A 27,086-nucleotide genomic window follows, 5' to 3' on the forward strand; every position below is an offset into this window, starting at 1 on the left:
TCAAAGAATCAAACTATATCCAGCTATCTGAACAACAGCTTACATGGCTAACTTTGGGCAGTGTGATTTAAAAACTGTGATCATAATTTTCTCCTCTAAAATATTACAGAAATGTGCTAGCAGAGGTTCCAAATAAGGATTGGGATTTGTTTCTTGTTCTGAAAAATATGAGAACATAGTGTAACACACAAAATTTCTACCCTAGTCGTGGTAGGACTTGTAGACACATTACTGAGGATAACGTGTTTATAATGTCCAGCAGTAACTGTCCTTAGTATGCTTTTAGTGATGCCTTTGACTTCAGTGAAGGGAGTGGATAGACTTCCAAAGTCAGGTTGTTTTAAAATTGAAGCGTAGGCAAAGAGGTAGTCACTGTGAAGTAAATGGCATGCAGAAAATCAGCCCTGAATTTACAGATAGCACTTTTTTGCACCTTCAGATCCAAAAGTTCTGATTTCATTTCACCCACTGAAATTAATTTTCATATGGAAAATGAGGTCTGTATAGCTCATCCTTTGAGAAAAAATTGCTAGGACTGGATCTGATCTGTATTTCTTGTGAAACTGCTTTACTAAGCAATGCCAAAACTTTTTTTTCATGCGCAGTCCTTTTTTTTTAAAACCACATGTTCATGTATATCAGTACAAAATGCCACATTTTCTACTTTAGCAAAAAGCTTCGAAAAAAAAAATGTTAAATATCATAAGTCTATAAGGAATTAATGCAGATTTGAGTCAAAGCACAGAGCTGACACACACCTACACAAAGAATAAACATCTTTGCAGGTAAACTTAATGCTGAGGAAAAAAAGCAAAAGGCTTATATGAGGGAAAAAAATAATCATTGCTTTGACAGAGAGAAATCCAGGAAATTTCTGTTACAAGTGTGTGGAACTATTTTCAGTAGTGCATAAAGATCAGAAAGCTGCCCAGGGAGGTGGTGGATTCTCCATCCCTGGAGGTGTTTAAGAAGAGACTGGATGTGGCATTCAGTGCCATGGTCTAGTAACTGTGGTGGTAGTGGATCAAGGGTTGGACTTGATGATCCCAGAGGTCCTTTCCAACCCATCTGAATCTATGATTCAATGAAAGGATTTCTGAAGAAGGAGGTAATATTGAAAACAATGTTTAAACATAGTATATTAAAACTCTGGATGTTCTCTGTCCCGAGAAATACCTGGCAGTTTATACAGCTTTTCTTGCCAATGGTTTTGATTTTCATCTCATAATAATCCTGCCAGCTGGCTAGTCTATTAGTGCTAGTCTTCCAAGAATTCTTTCGATAACCAGTAGATCTCTGGTCACGCAAACACTTTCTTTTAGACAGTTAAGAGTAAAAGGAGTCAGATGTTACAAGAATAGGTTTTCTTTTCAATTCAATATTTTGTTTTCTGAAGGAAAGGAAAAAAGTTGTTGTATATTTTTGCTGATGTATGTATGTATGTATGATTTTTATTTTAAAAATACCAGATTCTTTCTCTTTTTACACCTAGCTCTTTTGAAATCAAAAATCTTTGGATAGTCACATCTTAGACATTGATTGTGTTGCTATTTGAGGAGAGTCTGAGTCTCTAACTTAATACAGCCTTCTCTGAAACAGAATTATCAATGTGCTTATCTAACAAAGATACTGTGGGGTTCAGCACACTAAACCACTTCTCTGTCTCTGCACTCCCTCTAACTGGATGTATGAGGCTAGTGGGCAAACCTCTCCCTCACATCAACAAAGTAGGTAAATTATTTTACTTCTAGTGGCATGTAAAAGGCACCAGGGAGTCCTTATTTCATTAATAAACAAGTCATTGAGTGAATGTCATTTGGGTTTCCTTGTAACAGTCAATCATAGAGCTCCTCTCTCCAATTTAGGAAAAGAAGATATTGTTTTTTCAGTTTGACTAGTCTCTTAAGATGCATTTGACGCTGTATATTTACACTTGTTATTCCGATGTGTGGAGGCTAATGAGATTTCTAACCTATCTGGTTTTATAATGTCTCCTTCACCAGCTTTACTGTCTAGTCTTTTTTTGACAGAAATACATTTATCTGAGTGCTGTTACTGTCTTATTTCTGTTCACTGAACACTCAGCAGGTCTTGTTAGGTGGGATTTTCTACTGTTGTCTTTTGGTGAAACTTTTATACATAAAAGAATAAAATGTTGTTCAGACATGCACTACAGCAGAGCAAATCAAATTAGGATTCTTTGGAGAGAGATTTTTTAAAACATCTTATTTAAGATGACAGCATTTTTACAACTGATTATGGTAAAATCTCATGCAACTGCTTTTGAAAATTTATTCATTCAAGAGAAAGAGGCTGATCTCTTCATTTTAAGAGACAGAGTACATCCTCAGAGAAGTGCCTACAATGCAGAGGAACCAAATGAAACTGAAATAGAACTTTAGGGCCAAACAATAGCTTTGATTTTCTAGGTTCACTTAAACGGTTGTTTCTCCTACCCTATGGTAAAAAAGAATAAATAAACATAGCCTTCATAAGCCGTTGAAATGATATACTGTGGAATTTCCTCCTTCAATACCTTCCTGTCTACCAGAGTACCTAGCCTGCTGTTACTCATTGTCAGACCAATGAGTAACAATCATTTCACACACAGTCACCAGCTTGAGTTTTGTAGAGTGAATTTCAAGCTTTCTTAGGTCCTCTTCTTCTCTTAAATCTATGCTGAGGGTGAGGAGATTCTTCACTTTGTTACATATTTGTTCAGTAAGGTTTTCTTAATTGATGATTGTTTGGACTGTTTGAAACTTCAGGATGAAGAGAGTGCACTGCAACCTGGAAATGAGGAAGTACATTGTTGTGAAGGTCCAATAAAATTCGCTGTTGTAGGTACTTGCAAGATCTTTTTTAGCAGTTTCTGGACATCATATTCTTTTCTTCATGGACTGTGGTAGTCTGGTTTTTCTCTAAAGGTTTTTTTGTCTTGAGCTTCTCTGATTTTTCAGGGAAATAACACACAGGAAATGCTCTATTCGTGTCAGGCAATTTCTTGTAATCCATATTTCCCAAATATGCATGCGGTTTTAGGTTCTTTCTGCATCTCCAGGTTTCCCAAGTTTTCATCTGTTCAGTTTCTACTTCTTTTCCTATAGTGCATTTTTATTGCTTCCACACAGTTTCATGCTTTTGATACAGTTGCTACTAGCTGACCAAACTCAAGACTTGATGAAACAATTTCTCATGCTAAAGCTTAGAGTTGTTCTACTTATTTAACTCTATTTTTGGGTAAAGTATTGTCATGTTTGAACCCCAACAGCCAACAAAGCACCACAGAGTCAATCCCTCATTTCCTGTCCCCTGTGGGATGGGAGAGAGAATTGGAAGGGTAAAAGTAAGAAAATTCCTGGGTTGAGATAAGAGAAAAATGACCAGCTGACCGATGCCCACCCAGTTCCCAAGCAGCAGCAGCAGCCCCCAACCAGCTTTTCTCCCAATTTATATGCTGAGAATTATACCATATCATATGGGATATCCCCATGGTCTGTTGGGATCAGCTGTCCAGGCTATGTCCCTTTCCAACTCTTTGTGCACCCCAAACCTGTTCACTGATGGGGTGTAGTGAGATCAGAAAAGATCTTGACCCAGGGTAAGCATTGCACAGCAGCAGCTAAAACATCAGTGTGTTTTCAGTGTGTTATTATTCTCATCCCACATCCAAAACACAGCACTGTACCTGCTCCTAGAAAGAAAACTAACTCCATCCCAGCCAAAACCAGGTCAAATATCATAATGGTCACTTAGATACGGAAATGTAACTGTGTGAGTATGTTCTATGGTTTCATTGTTTCATAATTCTTTCAAAGCAGATATTACAAAGCAGATATATTTTTTATCAAGTAAGAAAATTAGTTGATACTGTGATGCATGCTAGCTTTGCTGTTTCATGACTGTACTTAAAATCAATTAGATTGCTCTGTGACTTGGGAAAGCTCATGCAACAGGTGAATATGTACGAACAATGTATGAAAGTCAGTGCTAAATTTACATGTCCTGCATTGAGGAAGATTTGCATACTTTTTTTACTCTCTAAGAAAGGAATTTATCACTACCTTGTTTTTAATAGTCATTCCCAGCATTTAATATATGGCTGAATAACAATCTAAATACATAGTATCTGTACTAAGAAATTGTCTTTAATTTGCCTTTTTAATATGATAACCCTTAAAATGTTTGTTAAATTTTAGATGTAACTGTTTTGTGGATTTTCTAAATTTTTATTTCTGGACTGTCACTTTTGCTGCATAGTTTTAAAGGCAGCTACATGTATAATATACATATATAATGTACTTTAAAAGAAGTAACACTCCTATAAAAAGATGGTTCATTTTCAAAGGAATAAGCTGGTAAATTATAGAGTTTCTTCCACTGAACATTTTTTATGTTACATGTATTTGTCATAACATTTACTTTAACAGTCATTTACTCTACTATGACTGTACTTTAAATCAGAAGCGTTTCTTTGGAAAGGCTGAGGTGGTAGAAGGCCCATCTTCACAGCATTTGTCACTCTTTAAACAAGGGTCTAGGAGTTTCTGTATTCTTGGTTTCTAGATCTGGAAAAGGAGTATTATTACAGTTTGTTAAGGACAAGCACAGCTATGGTAGTGTCCTACTTCCACGCTTCAGCTTGAAGCTCTGCCCATTCTGTTGAGGATGAGAGCCCAGAGATCTGAGAAAAGTTGTATCCTTAAAAATACTCTCTAGGGCAAAGTAGAGGTGGGAGTGTTGACTGTGATGGAGAGCTTCCAGGTAGCTGTGTGTGAGGTGTGAACAATTCACAGTTCAGCATTTCCTTTATCCTTATCAACTGCCAGTAAATTTTGCAAAGTTGCCACACACACAAAAGTGATTATAAAAGAGAAAGTATATTAGCCCTACTAGCTGTGTAATTGCCAAAAGAAAAAAGCAGACAGTATTTCAGCACATAAATCCAGCTTATGAGCTCTGCTGACATTTTGGATCCCTATCTGCTAAGTTATTTGTGAACATATAGCTAAGGAGCACTTTAATCAAAAAAGTATTAAAGAAAAGCAAATATAAATGCTAGTCTGGCTAAATATCCATAAACAAGTACACATAAAGCCACTTTGAAGAATGTTCCTCTCTGTTTACACCTTGGACTTGTTCACAAATGTAAAGCAGATTTCTCTTTTCAAAGCATAAAATATTACATCAGGGAGCTCAAGCACTATCACACGTAAGACATTAATGATATAATTAAACATGGACTGCCATGCTCTTGTTTACCCTGTGCAGTCACTACATATGCCAACTTTGCTACATTCTTATCAGTAAGCTGCCTCTTCTGAATATTAAACATGTTTCTAAAATACTTCCAAACAGTGCAGCAAAGTCCATAATTTTTTTTCTGGAAGTTGACTGACTTCCTAGCTGTTACTAAGTCTGTAGGTCAGATTGCATTGATCCTAGCACTTGTATTTGCAATGTTCTTTATCTCTTTTGTGCTTTTATGTGTACAGTCTCTGTCTGTAGTCTTTTCTAATATGTAAAAGACTGAGAAAAATTGTATTCTTAATCTTCTTTTAAGGAAACAGATTTTCAAAGTGAAAGTTCGGTAAGATATTGCTTCTGTTTGTTGAAGTCACTACACTTAACAAGGGTTAAAAGACTGGGTTTGGAATGGCAGTGCGTTTTTTCTGCTGTTGTAAATAGGTCTTTTCCACAGCTCAGTCACAGAAGTATGGGACAGGGATTGAGGTTTCAGCAGAGGAGCAGAACATTGGCATGTTTTGGCTTTCTTCTTTTCCTCCTCGTTTCTGCTGGCTGGCACACTGGCTGGTGGGAGTCAGTTTGGGAGAGTAAAATAGATCACTCACTCAGATGCAAGGAAGAAGCAAACCTCCATGAAGCCATGCTGAATTTGATCTTTTTGTTGATTTCAGTCCTGTCTGCCAGCTGCTTCCCAGAAGTGTTAACCACTTTTTCCTTGCATTTCTGGGCAATTTTTGTTCCCTTCTAGTTTCACCAAAGCAATAGTGTAAGACAACTGGAAAACCCGGACTGCATGCAGTGTTTTACAAATACCTTGATAGTGAAAGATAAGGCGTAAATTAAAAGCTGACTGCTCACTTGGAAAATCCATGCCCTGCAGAAACATTCAGCTATGTGAATTTATGAGTGAAAGTGAGCAGGGATAGAAACAGGCATGATAACATTTCTGTAGCTAAGCGAGAGGTCATTGCTTTATGGGCAGATCAATCACAGAGCCATGTTAAAGAAGACTGTCTTTCAGTATGCAGCACAGCAGAGTGAAATTAGACAGCAGCACCTGCCAGAAGGCGGCTTAGTTTTGCTGGCAAATAGGAAAATCAATCCTTTTGCTGGCTCACTGGGAGGTTGTCACAGCCTGCGCTCTGTGGGGTGGGCGCTCCGCCGCTGCCTGATGTTCCAGATGTGCTCGAGGTGCACGACCTCCATCTAGCGGCTGCTGTATAGTTAGTGTAAGGAGAGTGTCCCTGCCTGGCATGGGAGGCATTTCATGGCTGACAGTAGATAATGTTTTAAGCTTTTAAGAACAATGCGTGCATTTTTACTTGCCTGAATGATTCCTAATTAAAAAGGGAAAAAAAAAGATTTTTTTTCTATTTTTTTCCCATTAAGTGGCCCTCCTGTAAATTTTCTTTCTCTGCAGTTTCACAGTAGTCACAAGAAAACTGACATCAAGGTAGTCAATAAACAGAAACTACACATGCAGAAATTGCTGAAGTTAATTCATATCTAAGGCTAGTTTTCAATTCTCACTTGGTATAGCTACAAATCACATAGCACAAAGATACTAATTAATAAGAGACAACTCCTCAACACCATATATTCTCTTCCTCAAATAAGATGGGGTTTTGAATCAAGAAGTAAGAATGCAACATAGAGTTAGGAGGAAAGGATTCTGTTTCCAGATTCGGTTAATTTTCAATGTGATCTTTTAGATCTACTCCTTTAATTCTGACAGTATAAAACTGCAGCATTATTCAGTGCACTCTCTTTTTCGTTATGTCCATTTGCAGAATGAGTTGATTATAGAAAGAAGTTATTTCACAGAGCATGGGGGTATCACACAGTCACAGAAACAAGCAGAAAATCCTGTGTTTACAAAATATGCATAAATATAAATACAGTGTGTAAGATGCATAATGATACTATTGCTCTGTCAATTATGAGTCCTTTCTTATAAAGTAAATACCTTTTATATTCATTAGTTATTTAAAAAATAGGGGTTTGAGAAAAACATGTAGTGAACAAGACCTAAGCCCACTTCATTTTGGTGCTGAATGCCCGTACACCTAATATGAATATGGGTACAGTTTGTCTCTAAGTGCTGTCTTCTATACAGTATGAAGCAAGGGGAAATGTCATTAAAATGATTAAGATTCAATCTCTTTTCCAATATTTCACTAAATCTTTCATTTTCTGAACTTTTTTTCCTTTTTTGTTTTGATAATGACCATTTACAGTTGTAAAACATTTCCAAAGGTAGAACTGTTTATTGCTTTGATAAAAGCAGCGTTTTGAGATTGATACACGTTAAGATATTGATTTATGTAGCTTTAATCTCTACTGAGAAGTGTTTTCCTTCCTTTTTATGATTAACTGTCATTGGGATTAAAGGAATTGTTTTAATTGTTACATCGAAATGTGAAATTTATTAGACAAGTTCAAACAAAAGCACTGAAAGACAAAAATTTTAAAGCTTGTTACTTTATTTTACCTCCTTTGTCATCAGAAAGTTCACGGTAAATTAACCAAGGTTTAGCCATCTACTGAAACAAATGGAAAAATTATCATAAATATTTGCTAGATGTTTTTCTTTACTAACATCTAACAATGTTTTAGATGCAGATGTTGAAATCCTACTCTCAAATGCTGCAAGTTGCCCATGCCAACATGCTGAAACTGATGAGCAGTGTCATAACAACCATGTGTTTAACCCTCTTCATGATTCAAAGCCTTTTCATGACTGAAATGTCTCACTGATGTCTGCAGTTGTGTTGCATGAATCATGATCTGATTTTTGAGGACACTGACAAGAGGTTTTGAAGTAACGGGGCCTGTTGCAGATTGAATAGCCAGGCTCTGCAGGTTTTCAAGCCCTTGTGCCCCGTGACACCCATGTTCCTGCTGTTACACAAACTACAGAGAGATCTACGCTCTCATCTGCCTCTAACCATGGGACTCCTAGCACTATGCTGTCATTATTTAAACCCTTTGAACTAGTAGAAGAAGGCACAATGTCGCTGATTGAATACTGACATCTGTGGAAAAAGAGAAAATTGCCATTTGATATGAAGGACATATGTTAAGTTTCGTATGTGGCAGCATCCCCATGTTTGGTTTTCTGGGATGTATCCCACCATCACTTAAAATTTTGATACTTTCTCTCCCTCCATATGGCTTTGAACATGTTGAGAAAAACAGAGCATGTTGTTGTGAGAGTCTTTTAATAACTTACTCATTGGCTTAAGGAAGATGTAGTCAAATATTAAATAAATAATCAGAAAAAATGGAATTGGTGCTGATTGTCCTTAATTGTAACTTTTGGAAGAGCAAAAACATGCACTAAGGCAGATGTTAACTAAGAATTACTCTTCTTTTTGAAAGCAAAACATTTCATGGTGTTGAATCCCTTACTGTCATGCTTTATTCTGGATCCAGTTGAAAGAGTATTTACAGAGATATTTAACAGCATGGTTCCTGGCATCAGTAATGAAAGCTTTATCATTTTCTAGTCACATATCTTAAGCAAGAATGTATATTCATTAGAGTGATTGCTTTCTAATAGCCTTAAGAACACCTCTACTAGTTATACGCTAAATATGTGTTTACTTTAGTGTCACAGATGAACACATACTATTTAAATTGGGCTAATTGTGCATTTTTGTCCATTCACAGTATTGCTTTACTGTGGCAGATGGCCCAGTGATGTGTTATAAATACTTTGCATGACATCCCCTCTATTTTACTGATCTGCACTGTGACTTTCCCATTGGTAATGACTAATGACAGTTTCCTAGCCAGCAACTTTTAATAGATTCCATTTTTTTCTTTAATCTCTGCCTGTCCTCAACAGCACTGTTTTGTTCAATAATTTAATCAGTTCAGCAACCGTATATTATTAGACAATTGAACCATTACTTTTTGAATTTTTGAAATGCAAAATACCCATGAAATAATCACTGATGAATATTTCAGTATTGATAGAGACCACTCACTCTTCTGAAGAAATGGAAAGGGCTTTGCTTGAATTATGCTTGAATGCTTTTTCTTTCCTTTTACTTTTATTTCTCTTCCTTGGTACTCAGAGCCTATGCAGTAAATAGGAAGGAATCAAATAACTAGAAAAATTAACAGAAAGGATTAACGGTTTTGTCTACTCACCATGCCCATCTTAACCGTTCAACACCAACATATCAAAGGTTTGAGTTTATATAGAAAAAAATTCATTCATTCCTGCCTCCTCTTATCAGTGAAGATTTATCTGCAAAAGGGACACCCTGAAGCAAAACCGCCTCCAGGTTCATCCCATTTTTATTAGCAGACTGGGATGTAGATGCTGTGAAATCAATAGGAGCTCCTTATAGGCTGGTGTGATTTTTTTGGGAAACTCATGGACTCTGAAATTTCTGACCAGAACCCTTCCTTTCTCTGTGAAGAGGATCAGATAGTCAGCTTTCTATCTTTGTGTTGCTAGCAGCTGCTATGTTTTGCTAAGGGCACTGCTCCTCACACTCTCTCTCTTTTATCCAAGACATTTCATGAAATGAAGCAGTAGTGAAGCAGATCGAGCGGGTGGCTGTAGGACAATTCTGTGATTTCACAGCAGTTTGTGAGATTTCACAGTTTAATTTCACAGTTTAATTGTGTTTCTTCTCTGAACAAAAAATTACTTCAAACAAGAATGCCTAACAAGCCCTAACCAGTCTGTAGTTTGAAGCTTTCATTGCTTCAATAAGAGATAAGGAAGAAGGACAAACTGGCTGAAGCCTATTATCACTCAGACATTAGGTTGAGTTTGGATCCAAAGTTTAAAATAAGTAACTAACTGTATAGCTTTTAATCAAAAGTGGTTTCTGCACACATAAACCTCTCATAACTTTCCTTTCATCTTCTCTCCCCCTCCACAGAGTGATATAGGAAGCTCAACTTAAAAATGCTTTTTTAAGGCAACACTTGTATGTTAATGCAGCTACCCACCTGAATTTCAAAACTGTTCAGTAGCTTGCTGTAAGTGCTTAACTGTGTTTGCTAGCATCAGGCACCTTCTTGGTGTATTGCTGCTTACTCAGTGCTGCTGATATTAATAGTGATTTTTTTCACCTACTGAATGTTGATCCTGAGAGTTTTAATTAAATCTGCCTTTTCTCAGGGAAGCTGCAGAAGTCACATTGATGGGACAAATTCTGCCTTTGGAGACATTTACCAGTGAACCCATCTAAGGGATAATGCCCATGGGTCCAGTAAGAGAAAGGAGGCAGTCTGGCCTGTTACAAAACCAATTCATTTTCAGTTTCAAAAGGAAGAAATGTGGAAATGCAGCAGAAAAACTTCTCTTTGGAGGAAGAGAGGAGAGCAGACACCCTTTAGAAAAAAAGGAAAATAAAATGGTTAAAAGTTTATTGTTTGCTGATACTGATAACTTTCAGGGAGGCTTCATGCCAACTTTTCATTTTTTCCCTCTGACAGGCACAAGCATATTTACTGTTTATGAAGCTGCTTCTCAGGAAGGCTGGGTGTTCCTCATGTACCGAGCAATCGACAGTTTTCCCCGATGGCGTTCATATTTCTATTTCATCACCTTAATTTTCTTTCTGGCCTGGCTTGTTAAGGTACTTAAAAATATGTCTTTGTAAAGCAGTTTGAAATGTAGATCTTATTAGATTTAATTTCTTCCCTTTTCTGCTTGCTGAGCTTTGTGTCAGCTACTCTTTCTTGTTCTGTTTTTCAGAATGTTTTCATTGCAGTCATCATTGAAACGTTTGCAGAAATTAGAGTGCAGTTCCAGCAGATGTGGGGGTCCAGGAGCAGTACTACTTCAACTGCTACAACCCAGGTGAAGCACTTGAGATGCTGAGATTCTCTGGGTATTTGATTTGGTTTAGTTTATGAATTAATAATAAGAAAAAATTACTGTTATATACATTTGACTTTGTGGGTTACTACCTATATTCTAAAGTTGATATATGAATATTCATATAAAAGTTAATTCCATTGTCCATATCCGCCTAAATTGCATTATACAACTAGTCATTTTTTAAAAAAGATAGTAGAGAAGATGGTAATGTGGTTCCCTACATGGCTAGGTATGCTATGGCTGTGTTTGTATTTTCTTCTAATAGAGTAGGTAATGGTTTTTTATCATGTCATTGGTGGGTTTGAAATTAGGGTTGCTATTGAATATCACTTTCTGTGCTAAGGAATAAGAGCTGAAATTGCAAAGTTGTAGCTGGAAGAAGAGAGGTCAGAGGGTAGCTGAAGCATTTGCAGAAGTTGGTCTTGGAACTGAGAAGGGTATGTTGAGACCAAGGAGGAAATGAGGTGTTGGGACAATGAAAGAGCCGTGCTAATGGTTGGGGTAGTCACAGAAAGTGAGACTCTGAATAGAGATAACGAGTGAGAAGAAGCCAAGACAGGAAAGGTGCTACATGTGTGCTGCATAGTGGGAAAACCCAGTACGAAAAATGAGAGCTAATGGGCTGAGATTTAAATTCTCTCACTCATTATTTTAACAATCAGGTTATGTGTTCTGAATATACAAAAGACCAGGCTTTTTCGGCTAGTGCAGTTTGCCATCTCTAAGAGGAACCAGTGCAAAACAGCTGTCTGCAAAAAGCTCTTGGGAGGACAGATTTGAGAAACATACCCATGAGGGAATTTTTTCTAACTATGTAGCTAGAGATTATTTATTTTCTTAAATCAGAGGATTTAAATTTTCAAAATTATTTATTAAATATTTTCGGATATTCCTTTGGTTATTCCTGTAATCCATATGTAAATCTAATCCTTTTCCGCCTGCTGCTACATTTTTTGCCTCAAATAGACTTCATGGCAATAATTTCTAATCTATATTTGTCTTTCTCAAAGCACAATGTATGATATCAATTTAAAATCTAAAAAAACCCCCACTTTTCTTCAGACCGCTTGCTTAACCTGGGAAACTTAATGTTCATTTCTTCTCTAATAGGACAAATTCCTGAGCCATATAGGCTTAACCAGCATACTCTGAACTAGAAGCTGGAACAGAGAGATCAATGTAGAGAAACACAAGTAGCAGCTAACATTAAGTAATTTCAAATACCCTGCTGCAGACAATGAAATGGTTGCTTTGTTTCTTGAGTCACTGACATAATGGCACATAAAGGGAGAACAGCTCACCAAACTGCAGGGACAATTTATCTTTTTCTGTTTTAAGAAGGGCAGAAAATTTCTTGCAGGATTTCTTATTCAAAACACCAGATAAAAGTTAAAACCCTTGCTTGTTTTGTGCATGAAATAACCTTGAGAAAATGCAACAATATCTTCCTTCATTTGCCCACTTCATAAAAAATTGAGCTGTTCCCCAAACTTATTCCTACAGAAAAGAAAATGAATGTCCAAAAGTCAAAGTCTACAAAGGGGTCTTGGGAAAAGATACAAGGACGTTCTTGTAAAGCACTGCACATTAAAGCATGGTACAAAGAGGAGTAACTACGACCTGATCTTAGTTGGCAACTCTTCCTGGTGCAGACATGCTAAATAAGGACTCAGAAGCATTACAACCATATTTTTGTGACACTGTCCCCACTCTTATGAGCACTTCTCTCAGAATGACTTTTAAGTTTCAACCATATTCCTTTGACTGTGTTCTTGAGGAGACTTGGTTGAGTGCTCAGTGTCAAGGAAAAGGTGGGAGTGAGATGAGGACTTTGCCACACTTTATTTTATAGTATAAGCAGGTGACAATTCAAAATGCTAGGCCCATTCATTTTCTCTCAAGGACATTTTAAAGGACAGTGTTAATCACTTTCAGACATGTTTTCTGACTGTTTCTTATATCCAGGAATCTGCATCTTTTTGTGTCGTAATTTCTGAGGAAAAAAAAAAAGTCAGAATACCTACACCTATGCTTCCAGAGGGTATTGGTAAAATGTGAATACCACTGTGAAGAGAGCCTTTCCCATTGACCTCATTAGAGCCTGGAAATATTCAGCTACTTACAGGAATTATAAGGCTCTGGGAAACAATACAAAAAGACTGTACAGCTCCCCTTGATATGCATCAGTGCAACAAAAATAAAATGGCCCTTGGAGTCAAATAATTTTTCCAGTAAAAAAGATGAGGTTGTCTGCTATTGCCAAATACACCATGACACTTATTTGTGTGGTCACAATATATTTGTGTTTCCTCAGGGATAAGCTTACCTTAGTAAGAAATTTATTTTGAACAGATACCACATCTAATGATACTGATCAGAGATTAATTGAATCAGTTTCTACATTAGTACTAATAGGGACACATTGTGTTTGATGTTATCTGAGTAAAATTCAGACTCTATTCATGTTGGAAAAAGCATGTTACTTTCTTTTCTGTAGCAGTGAGAACCATTTCTCTCTTATTTTAAACTAACTATCATCAAAAAATATGGTTGTCCTTAAGGGAAATGTATTAGATTTCACTTGTATTTATTGGCACGTAAAACATTTCTGACAAAAATCTTCCCTTTCAAGATGTTTCATGAAGATGCTGCTGGAGGTTGGCAGCTTGTGGCTGTTGATGTGAATAAACCACAAGGCAGAGCTCCTGCATGTCTACAGGTATGACATTGCTTTTTAATAAATCGGTATGTGTAACCAGCACCACTCAAATGTTGCCATAAGAAGACTGCAGTGAGAAATAGCTACAATCGTTTTAGTCATCTTTTTTGAAAAAAAAAAAAAAAATTCATTGCTTTCTGCAGTGTAGACTTGTTCTTGAAAATCACAGATCAGCAAAAAGATATCTACCATACCCAAAGGGAGAGGATTAGAAAAATCCATTCCTTACAAAGGCTCTGGTTTGTGTGCTCATGAGAGAAAGATTTAAGAATTTCAAATAAAAAATAAAATAATTAATCATCTTTTATCTCTCAGAATTTATATACAAATGGTTTCCATTCCTAGGGTATTCCCAGCAGAAATGCTTGTTTATTAAATGCAAAATACAATGGCACATGCCAAGAAGCATGACTAATCATAATAAACACAGAAGTACCTAATTTCTCTTTTTCAGTGGTGCAAATAGGCTCACAGAATAAGGGGGAAGATGGATGTACATATTGAGCCATACAGTGTTTGAAACTTCCAGATTTAATATTCTTACTTGGATATAAGTGAGTTTGTAAAACTCTATCCAAATTGTTTAAATAAATCAAGACTAAGCAATTTTTTTAAATCCATTTTTAGTACAGAACGCTGTAAGCAGCTCAAATTTTTATTTGCAAGTTAAATAATATCATTTTAGGATAAACAAACTAACTTCTGAGTAGAAAGCCAAATCTACTATAACAATCTGATAGCCTGGTATTTTCTGGCAGATTTGGTTATGTTTGGTTTAATGTGTCAACTAAAATACACGCACTTGTTGGCAGCATGTACGTTGCTGAACTCTTAGCTGGCAAGCTACTTCAATCCCCTACAAAAGCTGTTCATTCTCAAATATCTCTGCTTTGCCAAACCACTGCCATATATTTGATTATAGCATATGTCTTAACGGATAATTCCTCTTCCCAAATTTAATTCTTGATTTTGACAGCAACAAGAACATAACTTGTGGTGTTCTCAAGTAACAGTCTCATGTATGTGGATAAAATGTAGCTGAACTCAGAGCGAAAAAAACTCCATATGAAAGTTAAGATGCCATCTGAGTTACCTGGTCTGCCTTTGTCCATAGTATTGCATTTTTGCCACTTATAGGAATCATGTGAACACACATATTGTGTTTCAGTGGACATAAACATCATGCATCAGTGGGTATTTCAACTTTTTATTATTACAGCTCGACTGGCAGTTTTCTTCTCATTCTTCATGCCCTTGTAATATAGGGGAAGCTCTAAAACAGTGCTTTAGTGCTGGTTCTGACATTAAACTGTATGAAGTCCATTAGGAGTCCAATAGTCCAAAAACTATATGAAGGCCATGTCCCAGTTTCCATTAGGAAGTTTAGCCTTCATGGCATTACTGTCTCTGTTGACAAAGAAGCTATATTGATGTTGGTCTTGTCAACTGGGAGACAATAAAGGGGATTGCTGTTCCTGTTTACACACTCTAACTTTTAAATATCAGGTATCGATAGATATAAGACTTGAGCATTAAGACATGATTTGTATAATTTGAAACTTCTATGCATTAGATACTTCTGCATTCATAAATGTAAATATTCTATGTGCTGTAGGACTTTTTTGTGGTTTTTTAACTGCTAGTCTACACATATTGGGTTGGTCTAATGATTTTAAAATGTTCTGATAAATAGATGTTTTTTATTCTACATCAGATCGTAATGAGAGAATTGCAGAAAGTAGATAGTCTTGTCCTGCCCCATTGTTATACCCGTTCAGGGAATGGAATCAAGGTTGGCAGGGGGAAAGGATTTATTATTGATCAGACTCACTTCAGCTGCATAAATGTTTTTCCTGACACAAGAGAGGGGCCAGAACTTTAGTGGGAGTAGTGTGGGAATGTGAGGTGGTTTGTCTGCTGGCCTGTTCAGCCAGCTCCTAGGGATCCCTAAATTACCTAGTCCTGGTGGCTTCCAATCACCCAGGTTCCTCTGTGCAGCTCTCAGGTTTATCCATAGGTACACTTTATATATGTATATTTATATATGTCTGCATATCACATACATACACACATGCATTTAAGATGCATGAATAAAAGAAAACAAGGACAACAATGAACCACTCAAAAAGGTTATAAAAAACAAAACAAAACAAACCCAGGCAAACTTGAAAGACCCAGACAATGGGCTCATGAATCAGAACCTTTATTTTGAAGAACTCTATGTACTCAGGTGGGTGGTGAAAAGGTTACTCTGTTCGCAGCTGCAGGGATTCTTTAGTTGGCAGTGTGGCTATGAAGGGGTACAGAAATGGAGGATACTGGAGAGGTTACTGTCATCCATGGCTATGGGGAGCTTCTAACTACCTGTAGGATAATGACACAGTGCAGAGGTGTGGAGATGTGATTCTCCATGGCCATGATTAGGTTCCATCTACCTGTAGGAACATGATGGGTTACAGAGGTGGTGGATGGCAGGGTACAGATATGGTTGGTGTAATGGTGCTACCTTTGCCCGTGACTGTGATGGGCTTCCAGCTGCCTGTAGAGAAGTCATTGAATGTGGAGATGAAGAGAGGGTGTGGACATGGACATCCCTTTGTGCTGAGCTTCCAGCTACCTGTAGGCGCATGATGGAGTAGGGAGAAGGTACGTGAGGCAGACTTGCCTTTGAACGTGGGGAACTTCCATTTGCCTTTAGGACCTTGATGGGGTGTGGAGATAAAGGGTGGTGCAGAAATAAGAGGTGGGAACCAATAACCAAAGCAGTCACTTTCTATCACCTCAGACTTCTCCTGCCCACCCCACCTGGGGCTCTCCCAGCCTTCTTCGAAGGTTTTCCATCCCATGTGTCTCTGACAGCCAGGAGACGTGACTTCTAGGCCAACCCTCCCACCTACCCCACACTGACATGGGCCACCACCAGTGTTCTAGCCACTGCATCACTATTAATTGTTCCAGGAGCTCATGTAGGGCCCAGCCCACATCTCTCCAGGCTGAAATGATGCGGAGGTCCTTTTTCCCATGGCTGTGAGGAGCTTCCATGTCTGCTGTGACATCACCAGAGCTGCTGCATCCCTGTAGCATGGACCATTCAAGCAAGAAGAAACAAATAGTATTAATAACTGATAATGCGTTGGAGAGAAACTAAGTAGCTGTAGCAACAATTTAAAGAACAACAGCTCAGCAAATATTTAAATAGAAGCAACAGGCCCTATCTGCAGTCTGGTGTTTAAGACTTGTGCTGCTAGAATTGTCAGTTGGAATACTAAATTCTGCTAAAAAAACATTTGTCAAGTTGACTGGAGGTACTATTTGATACATTTGAGATTAAAGACTTGACCAGTACCAAGCCCTGCATCTGCAAGTTGATGATGGCACTAAGAACATCTGTGCAATTCCCACAGTTCATACTGTGATTCTCCCCTGACATGAACCAGAGATTTTGCCAGGGACTGTCCTGTGCTACCCTCTTCAGTTATACACTGGAATATATAAACTAACTTCCATCTCTTTGGTTCATTGCAAAAGTGTTAATATCCTCTTTGACTGCCAGAAACAGAAGCAGTGGACTGAAATTAAACAATAGGAAATTCCCTCCAAACATCAAGAGACAGTGTTTTACTGTGAAGGTGATTAAGTGCTCGCGCAGGTTGCCCAGGGTAGTGGAGGAGTCTCTGTCTTTGGAAATATTCAGTAGCTGTCAGTAGAGAGTTCAGGGAAACTTGTTCTCAGTGTACCTGCTTGAGCAGGAGGTTTGTAGAAGATGTCCTCTGGAGGTCTTGTTTCACAAAACAAAGTCTGTTTTAACTTGTTTATGTAAACTATACAAAATCTTCTCAAAAATAGAAATAGTGAAAAGTATACCAACAGAAAGGTGTTCCCTTGTTTCCTGGATGCAGGTCTTAAGACCCCGAGGAAGAGCAGAGATTAGGTGAATCTGTGTACTGATCAAATTGCTGAGCACTGGAGTAATGTGGTCTGTGGCCTGTGACATTTTCCTGGTTTATATGCTGAACTACAGAACTAAAAGGACTTCAAGCTGTATTTCCACTTTCTGCTCCTCTTCCTATTTACATTTGGTCCTGTCCATTTTTCTGAACTGTGACTGTGGTTTTGTAATCAGAGAATTGTGAGTTTGGAGCCTTTTATAGTACTTTCTCACAGATTCAGATTTCCAGGTTTTAGCATTCCTGAAAAGATAGCATGATGTGCCTGTTCCCTGCGCTCAGAGGGAAGTAGCAGGTCAGCAGTGCAATCTGCATGTGCTTTTGGCAATTCAGCATGGCTGTAGTCACTCCGTTCATGGTCTTATGCCCTGCAAGGTGGATGGGCACTATTCACGCTGCATGGTGTTTATCTGAGGCCCATCCTCTATGGTAAGGTCACCCTCCCTGTCTCAGGAGCTCATTGCTCTCGTTTTAGTTCAAAGTTCTGGTGGGGTCGGGATTTTGATAGCATGAAGACTTGAACCCTGTGTATTGTGGGTTGTATGATGTATTGGGGAGATATAGGACTGTTGGGGACAGTATTAGAGGACTGTTTTTGGTGCATGAAGCAAAACTGTTCTACACTTTGCTTCAGGCAGGCGGAGTGGGTGTAGACTGTTCCCAGTATTTTCTTTCAACATGGCTGCTTCCATTCTTGGGAGCTCCTGTCGCAGCGAGGGAAAGCAGGGACACTCAATATGAGTATCAAGCAAGCTTCGTTTATTGATTATACAGTACAGCTTATATAGGATATATAATGAGATCATTAATATTCTGTAATCGAGCTCTACAATTGGTAACAGCCTTAACAGTCAGCTGCAGTCACACACTGTCTCCTAGAATCTTACATACTAACGCTATTCTTAGCTCTAATATCTATATTTACCACTAGCTTTCACATATGATTGGATGTTCACCTCTTATTTACATTCTTTTCCATGCTGCCAGACTGCAGCCTTGCTGCATTCTGCAACAAGCTCCCGACCAGAAGAAGCCAACATTTAGGGAGGTATTGTGGTTTACTGAGGGACTAGGACTTGGGAAAAGAACAGAACAAGACAAACTCACAATGTAAATATATCCACCATGGGTTGACAAAGGATGTTATGTAGGGAACCTTCTACCTCCAAAGCACAGTACCTACAGCTATATATATGTAGAGGTTGTGGCTGACTCTGCCATCACCATTCCCTCTCCCACTGTAGGAACTAGTCTGAGTAACTGCTTGCCTGCAGTTCTACAACTGATTTTGACATAAAAATGTTGGTGCAATTACTGACTAGAAAATAAGCATTTCTTACTTAATGAGAGGAAATGAGAATGTACAATTTCTAAGAGAAATTTTAAATTAGCACTTGCAAATGCCATTACTGGTCTTGAGTTCCCATATGTAAGGTGATTAGCTATGCCATGGACCATGCTCTGTTTCTTTTTGTTAGGAGTTCCTACAAATAGACACCGCAGTGTGTTTGGATCTTAGGGACTGACCCTGATTTTATTTGGGAAGAAAACAATTGCTGATTAAAAACTGAATTATAAAGAAATTTGAGACCTCTTCTTACCTTCTTCCAGGCAGCATATGCAAAGAGTAACTGCAATACAAAAGAGATGGCTATGAGAGTTGTAAACTGCCACTAATTTTGACAGGATATTAGCTTTGAAACCTAACTCTGGCAGTAAGTACACATATTATTAATATGTTTGGGGGAGTGAAAGAACTCAGATAATGCTGGCGTCCTTTAATTCTTCAGTTGTTTTAGAATATGTATCCTGGTGAGCTACAAAAAAAATGTAATGCTGTCACAGTAGGCAACTGTGCAGTACATGGAAAACTGAAGATGAAAAAGCATAACACTGAATTCAGCAGAGAATGTGGGGTTTTTTGTTGTTTAATAAAACCTCAGGCCTTTCTTAAACGTGTTGATGTTGCAGTCTCAATGGTTGCATTGGACTGCTGGAGAATATAGCCCCAGAGTTCTGCCCTACATCTGATTCTGACAATAAACTTGTTTAAGTAGTTATTTAAAGTGTGTGTTGCATTCCCAGCAGGCTCATCCTCTTCCCTCTTAAAAACCATTATAACCAATTCAAAATTTAGCTCCACAGGACCACTAATATAAGTTATGTGACATTTCTGACTGAGAGCTAAAGTCACAGACTACACAGGTAACTTGCAAAACACAGTTTGCCCAGGGAGGTCTCCCTCTCTGGAGACTCTGCAAACCCACCTGGATGTGTTACTGTCTTCTGCCCCAGGTGACTCTGCCTTGACAGGGGAGGTTGGACTTCCAACCCTTCCAACCCTAGCAGTTCTGTGATTCTTTGATTTTATGAGGACATACCTTTTGCATGTATGTATATGAGTGTAATATTTTTACAGGGAAAAATAATGCATAACTTTCTTTTTTTTTCTGGAGGTCACGTAAGTGCAGAAGTATGTTCAGACTCTTACCCATGCAATAGCCTGTCTGTCCCAAATGCTTCATGTTTCCATTTTTGTGTGACAGTGAATCAGAAGTACTGAAGGGCAGGGTCTGATAGTCTTATTCTCTCTCCTCCCAGCTTGGTAGTAATGCAAACCTGTGGTCTCTGTGAGAATGAGGGGATTCTCTGAATATGCTTGGTAAAGTCTACTTGAAATGGAACAGGAAAACATTCCCTGACCTCTGGTTGCTCTTTACTTTGCATGTATCAAATGACAAGCCTCGAAGCTATTTAAAATTTAAGAATGCTTCACAAATTTACATCTTAAAATGGTTGATTAATGTGTGTGATGGCATGTGCAGCATTTTTGTAGGTGCTGCCAGATTGGGAAGTAAATAATTAAAGACAGAGCTGCTATTCAGGCAGAACTAGGCAGGCCTGGGGTAGAGACCAGCAGGGACATTGGGGTAAGGACCAGCAGGGACATTGGGGTAAAGGCCAGCAGAGATATTAGGTTAAATTCACTGAGGACAGGCTGTACTTCAGGAGGAACCCAATGTGGCAACACAAGATGGGTCTGGGCTTTGCTGGAAAGGCCCTGGGAGTCTTTGTAGAAAGCATGCTGAACAGCATGCCGGCAGCCTTCCCTGACGACAGAGGAGGTCAGTGGGATCCTGGGCCGTCGTGTGGAAGGAATTATCTCCTGTTGCTCAGCACTGGTAAGCCTGAATCCAGGTACCATGTCTGGCTTTGGGCATCCCAGTACAATATAAGTACTGATAAGCTGGCACAAGTTCAACAGAGGGGCTCCAAGATGGTTGGGATGCTTACTGTTTTTCAGGTCCCTTTCAGTAATAAATAGTGAATTAAAGTATGCAAAAAATGTATATGGGCAAAATATGTTTGATTCTCCAGTTTTATGAGACTAGCTTTTTAATTCGTAACACAAAAAAGATAGTGGTTCTCACATTTACACTTTATTTACACTGTCCTCCTCTTCCTCCAGTTAAATGAATTGCAATCATTTCTGCTGTCTGAATTCATAACTTCTTTAATAACATAAACTGAAGTGGATGCCAGTTTACATTATCAGATGAGACAGGGAACTGAGATATCCCAGGAGGGAACTCACTGCCTCTTCAGTTGCAACTGCTACTGTGGCTCAAGCTGCCAGAGTTAGCCAGATGTTGGAGTTTCTGCCCCTTTATTCCATTCCCTTCACCCTTTCTTCCCATACGCTATGGACAAGTAGAAATTGATGTGAGTTTCTTTATTTTTTCTTTTCATAATGGCCAGCATTTACAATCTTCCTATATACAACTGAGGATAGCAAGATTGGATGGGGCTGGACTATATTGTGCAAGTTCTTCTGTCACCAACATGTTCAGTTTCTCTGCAGAGCTTTCCATTACTCTTCATTTTTTTCACTGCTTTTACCTCACCAAAACTAACTGTTTTCTTTTACATTACACTTTTCATACTCTGGTTGTTTTTAAGTACTCTTTCGGTACCAAGTCCACCACTGAATTATCCAAGGTTCTGTTTAACCAATGCAGTTTCTAGGCTTTCCAAATGAGAACAGGTCATAGGAAAAAAAAAAAAAAAAAAAGAAAGAAAAAAAAAGGTAATTTTTAAATTTTTTTTAATTGCAGCCTCAGAAGTTTAGGATTTGGAATCAGTTAATCTAATTAATAATAAACTCATGCAATATGCTCAAATAATAAACTCATTCAAATAAAAATTTTAGCTAACTGAAAGAGAAAATGTTTCTTTCATTGTAAGAGAGGATCTCAATTAATTGGAAGAAATACAGATGTATATAATTTAATGAAAGTCGCTGTAGATAAGAAGAGAATAGAATTGAGTAAACTCACCTTCTGCTTTTGATTCCAAAGTTACACTAAAGGGCAAATTAGTATATAAATAGACTTTTCTTGTTCACCAATCATTTTTTCCCATGAAAGAGGAGAAGAAAAAACCCACTTGGGCTCTCTTCTGTTGCTCCTGCAGTGAAAATCCCTAAGTACTGTTTTGTCTCATTTCTCTCTCTTTCTTTCAATATGTTCATTTTGAAACTGCTAAAACACTCAATTCCTGCTTCTCTGGCCATGTCTTTTCCACCTTCCATATGTTTTATGTCTTTTGAAATTACTTTTCATCTTTTTGTCTCACCCTCAAGTTTCTCTAAAGTTTTGTCATTATACAGAATTCTCTAACAAACTGAGATAATAATACATAGCATGAAGGACTAACTTTTTTTTTATGCAAAAAGATGTGCTTAAATTTCTGACATTAATCATATGTTCAAAAGCACTGTAGTGATAATAATGTCGTTGCTTTGTCAGATCATAGCTTTGTGACCTTCTATTTCTTCCCTAGGTGAAGCACGTATGATTAAAAGTGAATGTTGTATTTTTAATCAGTTGAAGATTTTACTCTCAGAGTACGAGTACACATATAGTTTGTAAGTGGTTGCTTCCATTCATGCTGACACATCACACACAGTGTTCCCAAGCTTTTTCTAAACATCATGCAATCTCCAGCCATGCATTTCATTTTTGCCCAAACTATACATTTTTGCACATGAAAAGGGAATTGTTGTCTAGCTCATTGTTTCCCACAGGAGCCACAGTTCCATATTTTCTCTTTTCATTATAAAACTGTGCATTGAGAAAACTGCAGATGTCATTACTTGGTGTTAATAATAACAACCACAGTTTCACGGAAGACACGAGCTTAATCTTTCCAGTTCAGCCCTAAGTGAGTATGTGTACTTTAAGGAACGAGTGATAAAAACATTAGCAAGCTCTAAAATTAATACAGAAAGAAAACTAAAAAACACGATGTGCCTTTAAAAGCATAAATACATGCTCAGAGAGTTTTTAAGAGGATTTTTTCTGGAACCTGGTGCTCAGTTTTTCTTTATTTGTGAACTAAAGCTTCCTGCTGGGCTTGTAGGAGTAACTCACAGTAGGCAGAAAGTTCTAGCACACTACAGTGTGTTAAAGTAATATCAACAACAGCAAAATAATATGGCAGTGTGGAAGCCTCAGCATGCATTCATGCCAAATGGTTCATGTTGAAATGGAAAACACAAAGATTATTTTTCAGTAAGAAAAGAAAATCAATATTTTAAATCAATGCCAGTCATAGGGAACAGTGAGAACAAGTAACAAAAGACCACAAAGCACCTTTGGGAATACTCAAAAGAAAAATGCAGTAAGTATAAAACCATTATACCAAAATAAAAGCTTCTTTGCCCTACATGAGGATGGATTTGCAAGACATAATCAGAAACCACAGTGACACTAATTTTTAATGTTGCTACTTCCAGCCACTTCTAAAAAATTAAAGAAAACTTAGGCGACCGAGGTAAAGTTCTTCGAAAATGCCATATTTCTTGCCCACTTGTGATGATTTAGTCTTATTTACTTTTAACTGCTATAATGCTGTATGCCAGAGTCCCCTGCAGATCCCAGATCTGTACATGCATCCTAGTTCTGATCTGCCCATATGCCGTGCACCCAGAGGATAGGCAGGTGGGCTCTCGGCAGAGACGAGAGGGGGTACCTTGGCAAGCTCAGTGTCACCTGCTCAGCAGTTTAGACGTACCTAGGCACACTACTCACTAGGCGGGATTCTGAAACTGCTTTGTAATACTCTTTGCAAATCAGCTGTGGTTAACCTCCTTATTTGTTTTACCTAATTGAGCAGTTTGGTGCAAAACCCAGACGTTTGTGTGAGAAAAGTCGAGTAACAAAGGCTCTGCACGGAGACTATATCTCTGTCTAAACTGCTGTTTGCTCAGACGTAACACCAGGCCTGCATTGCTTCATGTGCCATTGCAACGTTCTACCTAGGCTAGCAAGGCCTGCCAGGCTGAAACCTTACCTTGGTCTGAGGGAGTAAGCATGGTTGTACAAAGGCCAAACTAGTAAAATCCAACGGATCCAGCTAGTCCATGTAAAATGGTTGTAGCTAGAAGTAGTTGGACTCAATGATCCTTGGGGATCCCTTCCAACTCAAGATAATCTATGGTTTTAAGTGTCTTTCAAAACAAGTGTGAGAGAAGGTTTTATGTTGCACATCACAATTAGCACATTATTTTTTCCTCCATCACTCCCCACTTTAGACAGCTGGATATATCTATTTGCCAACTTAGCTAGCAAAGGCCCTATCTTGCTGGAGTGCCTCTCAAGTAGTTAGTTAGTAGGTTTAGATACCACAGTAGATAAACCTCAGAGGGATACATTTTTCCACAGTAAGGAATGTGAACTACAGCAAGAAACCTATAAAGTAGTTTTCTCAAAGTCTACAGGAAATTTATGCTTATACCCAATAAATCAGATGCAGATCTTCAGAGTTCCTTTTCATTCCATTAGCCACTAGGATATTTCCTCTCCCAATGTACACTATAGTTTGTTAAGGAAATAAGTTCTAAATAAGTCAGTACACAGTGGAGTTTCTCCAAAGGACAGGCCCAGACTCATGCAACTGTAGAAACAGAACTTTTAATAATGTTCCCTTTCATATTTGGAGCAGTAATATTTATAGAGCCCAGAGAAGAATTAATAAAACCAAACTTACTGCAAATTTTAATTAAAATTATACGAGGCAATGGAGAGTCTTGACTACCTTTTTTTAAGAACTCCATCCTTCACAGGATATTGAATGACAATATACTTGGGTAAGAAAGGTCAGAAGAATGCATATTAATTGAATGTGTCCTAAAAGCAGGATATATATTCTCCAATCTGATTAACTCTTTTCTAGATTCAGATTTATCCACCAAGTTCCTAAGGAACAAAATTTACTCAAACCCTTTTCAAATAACTACTTTATCTCTCACTAGAGACTTTATGCATAAAGAATACCTTTAATATGTTGCAAAAGATTTAAATGCATTAATTTTATAGGAAGTCTACTTTTATTTTACTTTGATAGAAGTGAAACAACAACGCAGAGTGAGATGAATAAAGGTGTCTGTGTTTATTTAGACTTTGAGATTTTGCCTTCTTAGGGCAGTATTTTGGTCAATATTTAATATTTAATAAGCTTAAAACCTATTTGGGGTACTATCTCAATAAAATAATACTTTAACACATCTCTTTCCTTTTGATTGCTTTCCTTGGATTGATATCTAACAACGTCATAGAATACTGGAAACCCTGCAGTGCTCATAAAACTAACAAATAAACAATGCATTTGTCAGTACCAGAAGAAATAGGCATATATACATATATATATCATCCTTCTCTGAGCTCCTGGATTCCCATTTATGCCCTCATTGTCTGTCTCACTCTCCAGGAGTAATTCATTTGGGGACTTTCTGAAGTGGATGTTAAATTTAGACCGTTATATTTAGTATCTGTTGATGGATTTGTCATGTATTAACTTGTCTTCCCTCCTTTTTTTGAACCCATTTATCGTTTTGGCTTCCAGAAAACCTCATAGGAACAAGTTACATAAGGTAACAATGCAGCATTTTAATTGATTACAAATGCAGATTAATTTGCTCATTTTCCCGAGATTACTCAGAAATAACACGAAACAGTGCACAGATTGTTGTGTTCCAATTTTGAGACAGGTACTCATTTTCAATAAAACAAAGAATTTGAGACAGCAAAACTTTACAGTCAGGATCACAGGGTGTTGTAACATGCAATCGGTAACAAGAGGAGGGCAGACAGGAATGTCTAAGGACTATAAACAACCAGTCATGGGAGATGGTTGCTTTTTGTTTGTGCTTGTGTATCCAAACAGAACTACCAGTGCCAAGGAAACATCAGAAGGAGGAGTAGACTTTGACTATCACAAAGGATTGTTATAAAAAGACATAAGTGTATTTGATGACAAGGCTGTAATTTGTAAGACAACTTTCAAACTTTCCCATAGGTAGCATTGTGGCATTAACAAATAATAATTAACTTAATGATTATTAGATTCCTTTTGTATTTTTAAATGCTTTTATTTCTCTGCTATTGTATACAGGCATCTAAAAGAAAAGCCATTTCAAGGGCATTCAGGACTGTATGTATATTATCAGTCTGCAAGGCATACAGCCTCCCTCCCTCTTTCCCTCCTTCCTGTCTTTCTTACCTGCCTGCCTTTTCTTTTATAACCATTATACCAAACCACATATGTAACAATGAGTTAGAGACATAGTTGTTTTATCTTCATAGTTTCTTCTCCATAGTTTTCCATTTACTTGCTGAACTGCCTGTTCTTGTTCATTACAATCAAAGTAAATTGCTAGCCAGAGTTTGTAGCAATATAACCACAGAAACTAAACAAAAAAGAAAGGAAACATTATTGTTCTCATCGTTTTCCATTTGATCAAATAGAACACAACTTCCTCAGTTTGAACATGTAATTTTCCTGCAGACTTAAAATATTGGAATCACATCAAAAAGACAAAATGGATAGGTGTTTAACTATGATTAAGCCTATGAAAGAATAGTTGCTTTCCTTGGCAATAGCCCTTATTAGAAGACAGCCTCCTGCAGCTGAAAACTGGGTCACATCAGGCCCTTGGCATCAACTTGGGAGAATTAAGATCAAGTATTTTGAATTTCTCTGAGGAAGTAAATTTTCAAAAATCTTTGTATGTCAGAATTGTATCACAGAATCATTGAGTTCTTAAGGTTGGAAAAGACCCCTAAGATCATTTAGTCCAACCATTAACCCAGCACTGCCATGTTCATCTGTAAACCATATCCCTCAGTGCAACATCCCCAGGTTTTTCTGAACACTTTCAGGGATGATTCTACCACTCCCCTGGGCAGCCTGTTCCAATGCCTGACAACCCTTTATGTGAAGAATTTTTTCCTAATATCCAATCTAAACCTCCCCTGGCAGA

General features: G+C 37.8%; 1 protein-coding gene across 1 annotated transcript in view; it reads left to right on the plus strand.

Annotated features, from left to right (window-relative positions):
- LOC114069473 (sodium leak channel non-selective protein-like) overlaps positions 1-27,086 on the plus strand; it is a gene marked incomplete at its 3' end in the record, with an annotated part of 131,543 nt that overhangs the window by 58,768 nt on the left and 45,689 nt on the right. The window contains exons 7-9 of the mRNA XM_027906283.1: positions 10,711-10,853; positions 10,973-11,077; positions 13,731-13,817. Of these exons, the coding sequence (XP_027762084.1) occupies positions 10,711-10,853; positions 10,973-11,077; positions 13,731-13,817 (335 nt within the window). The remainder of the gene's footprint in view (positions 1-10,710; positions 10,854-10,972; positions 11,078-13,730; positions 13,818-27,086) is intronic.

This window comes from Empidonax traillii, unplaced genomic scaffold (assembly GCF_003031625.1).
Source record: "Empidonax traillii isolate 1590-97213 ecotype Southwest subspecies unplaced genomic scaffold, ASM303162v1 scaffold1269:size140229, whole genome shotgun sequence".
NCBI classification, from domain to species: Eukaryota; Metazoa; Chordata; class Aves; order Passeriformes; family Tyrannidae; genus Empidonax; species Empidonax traillii.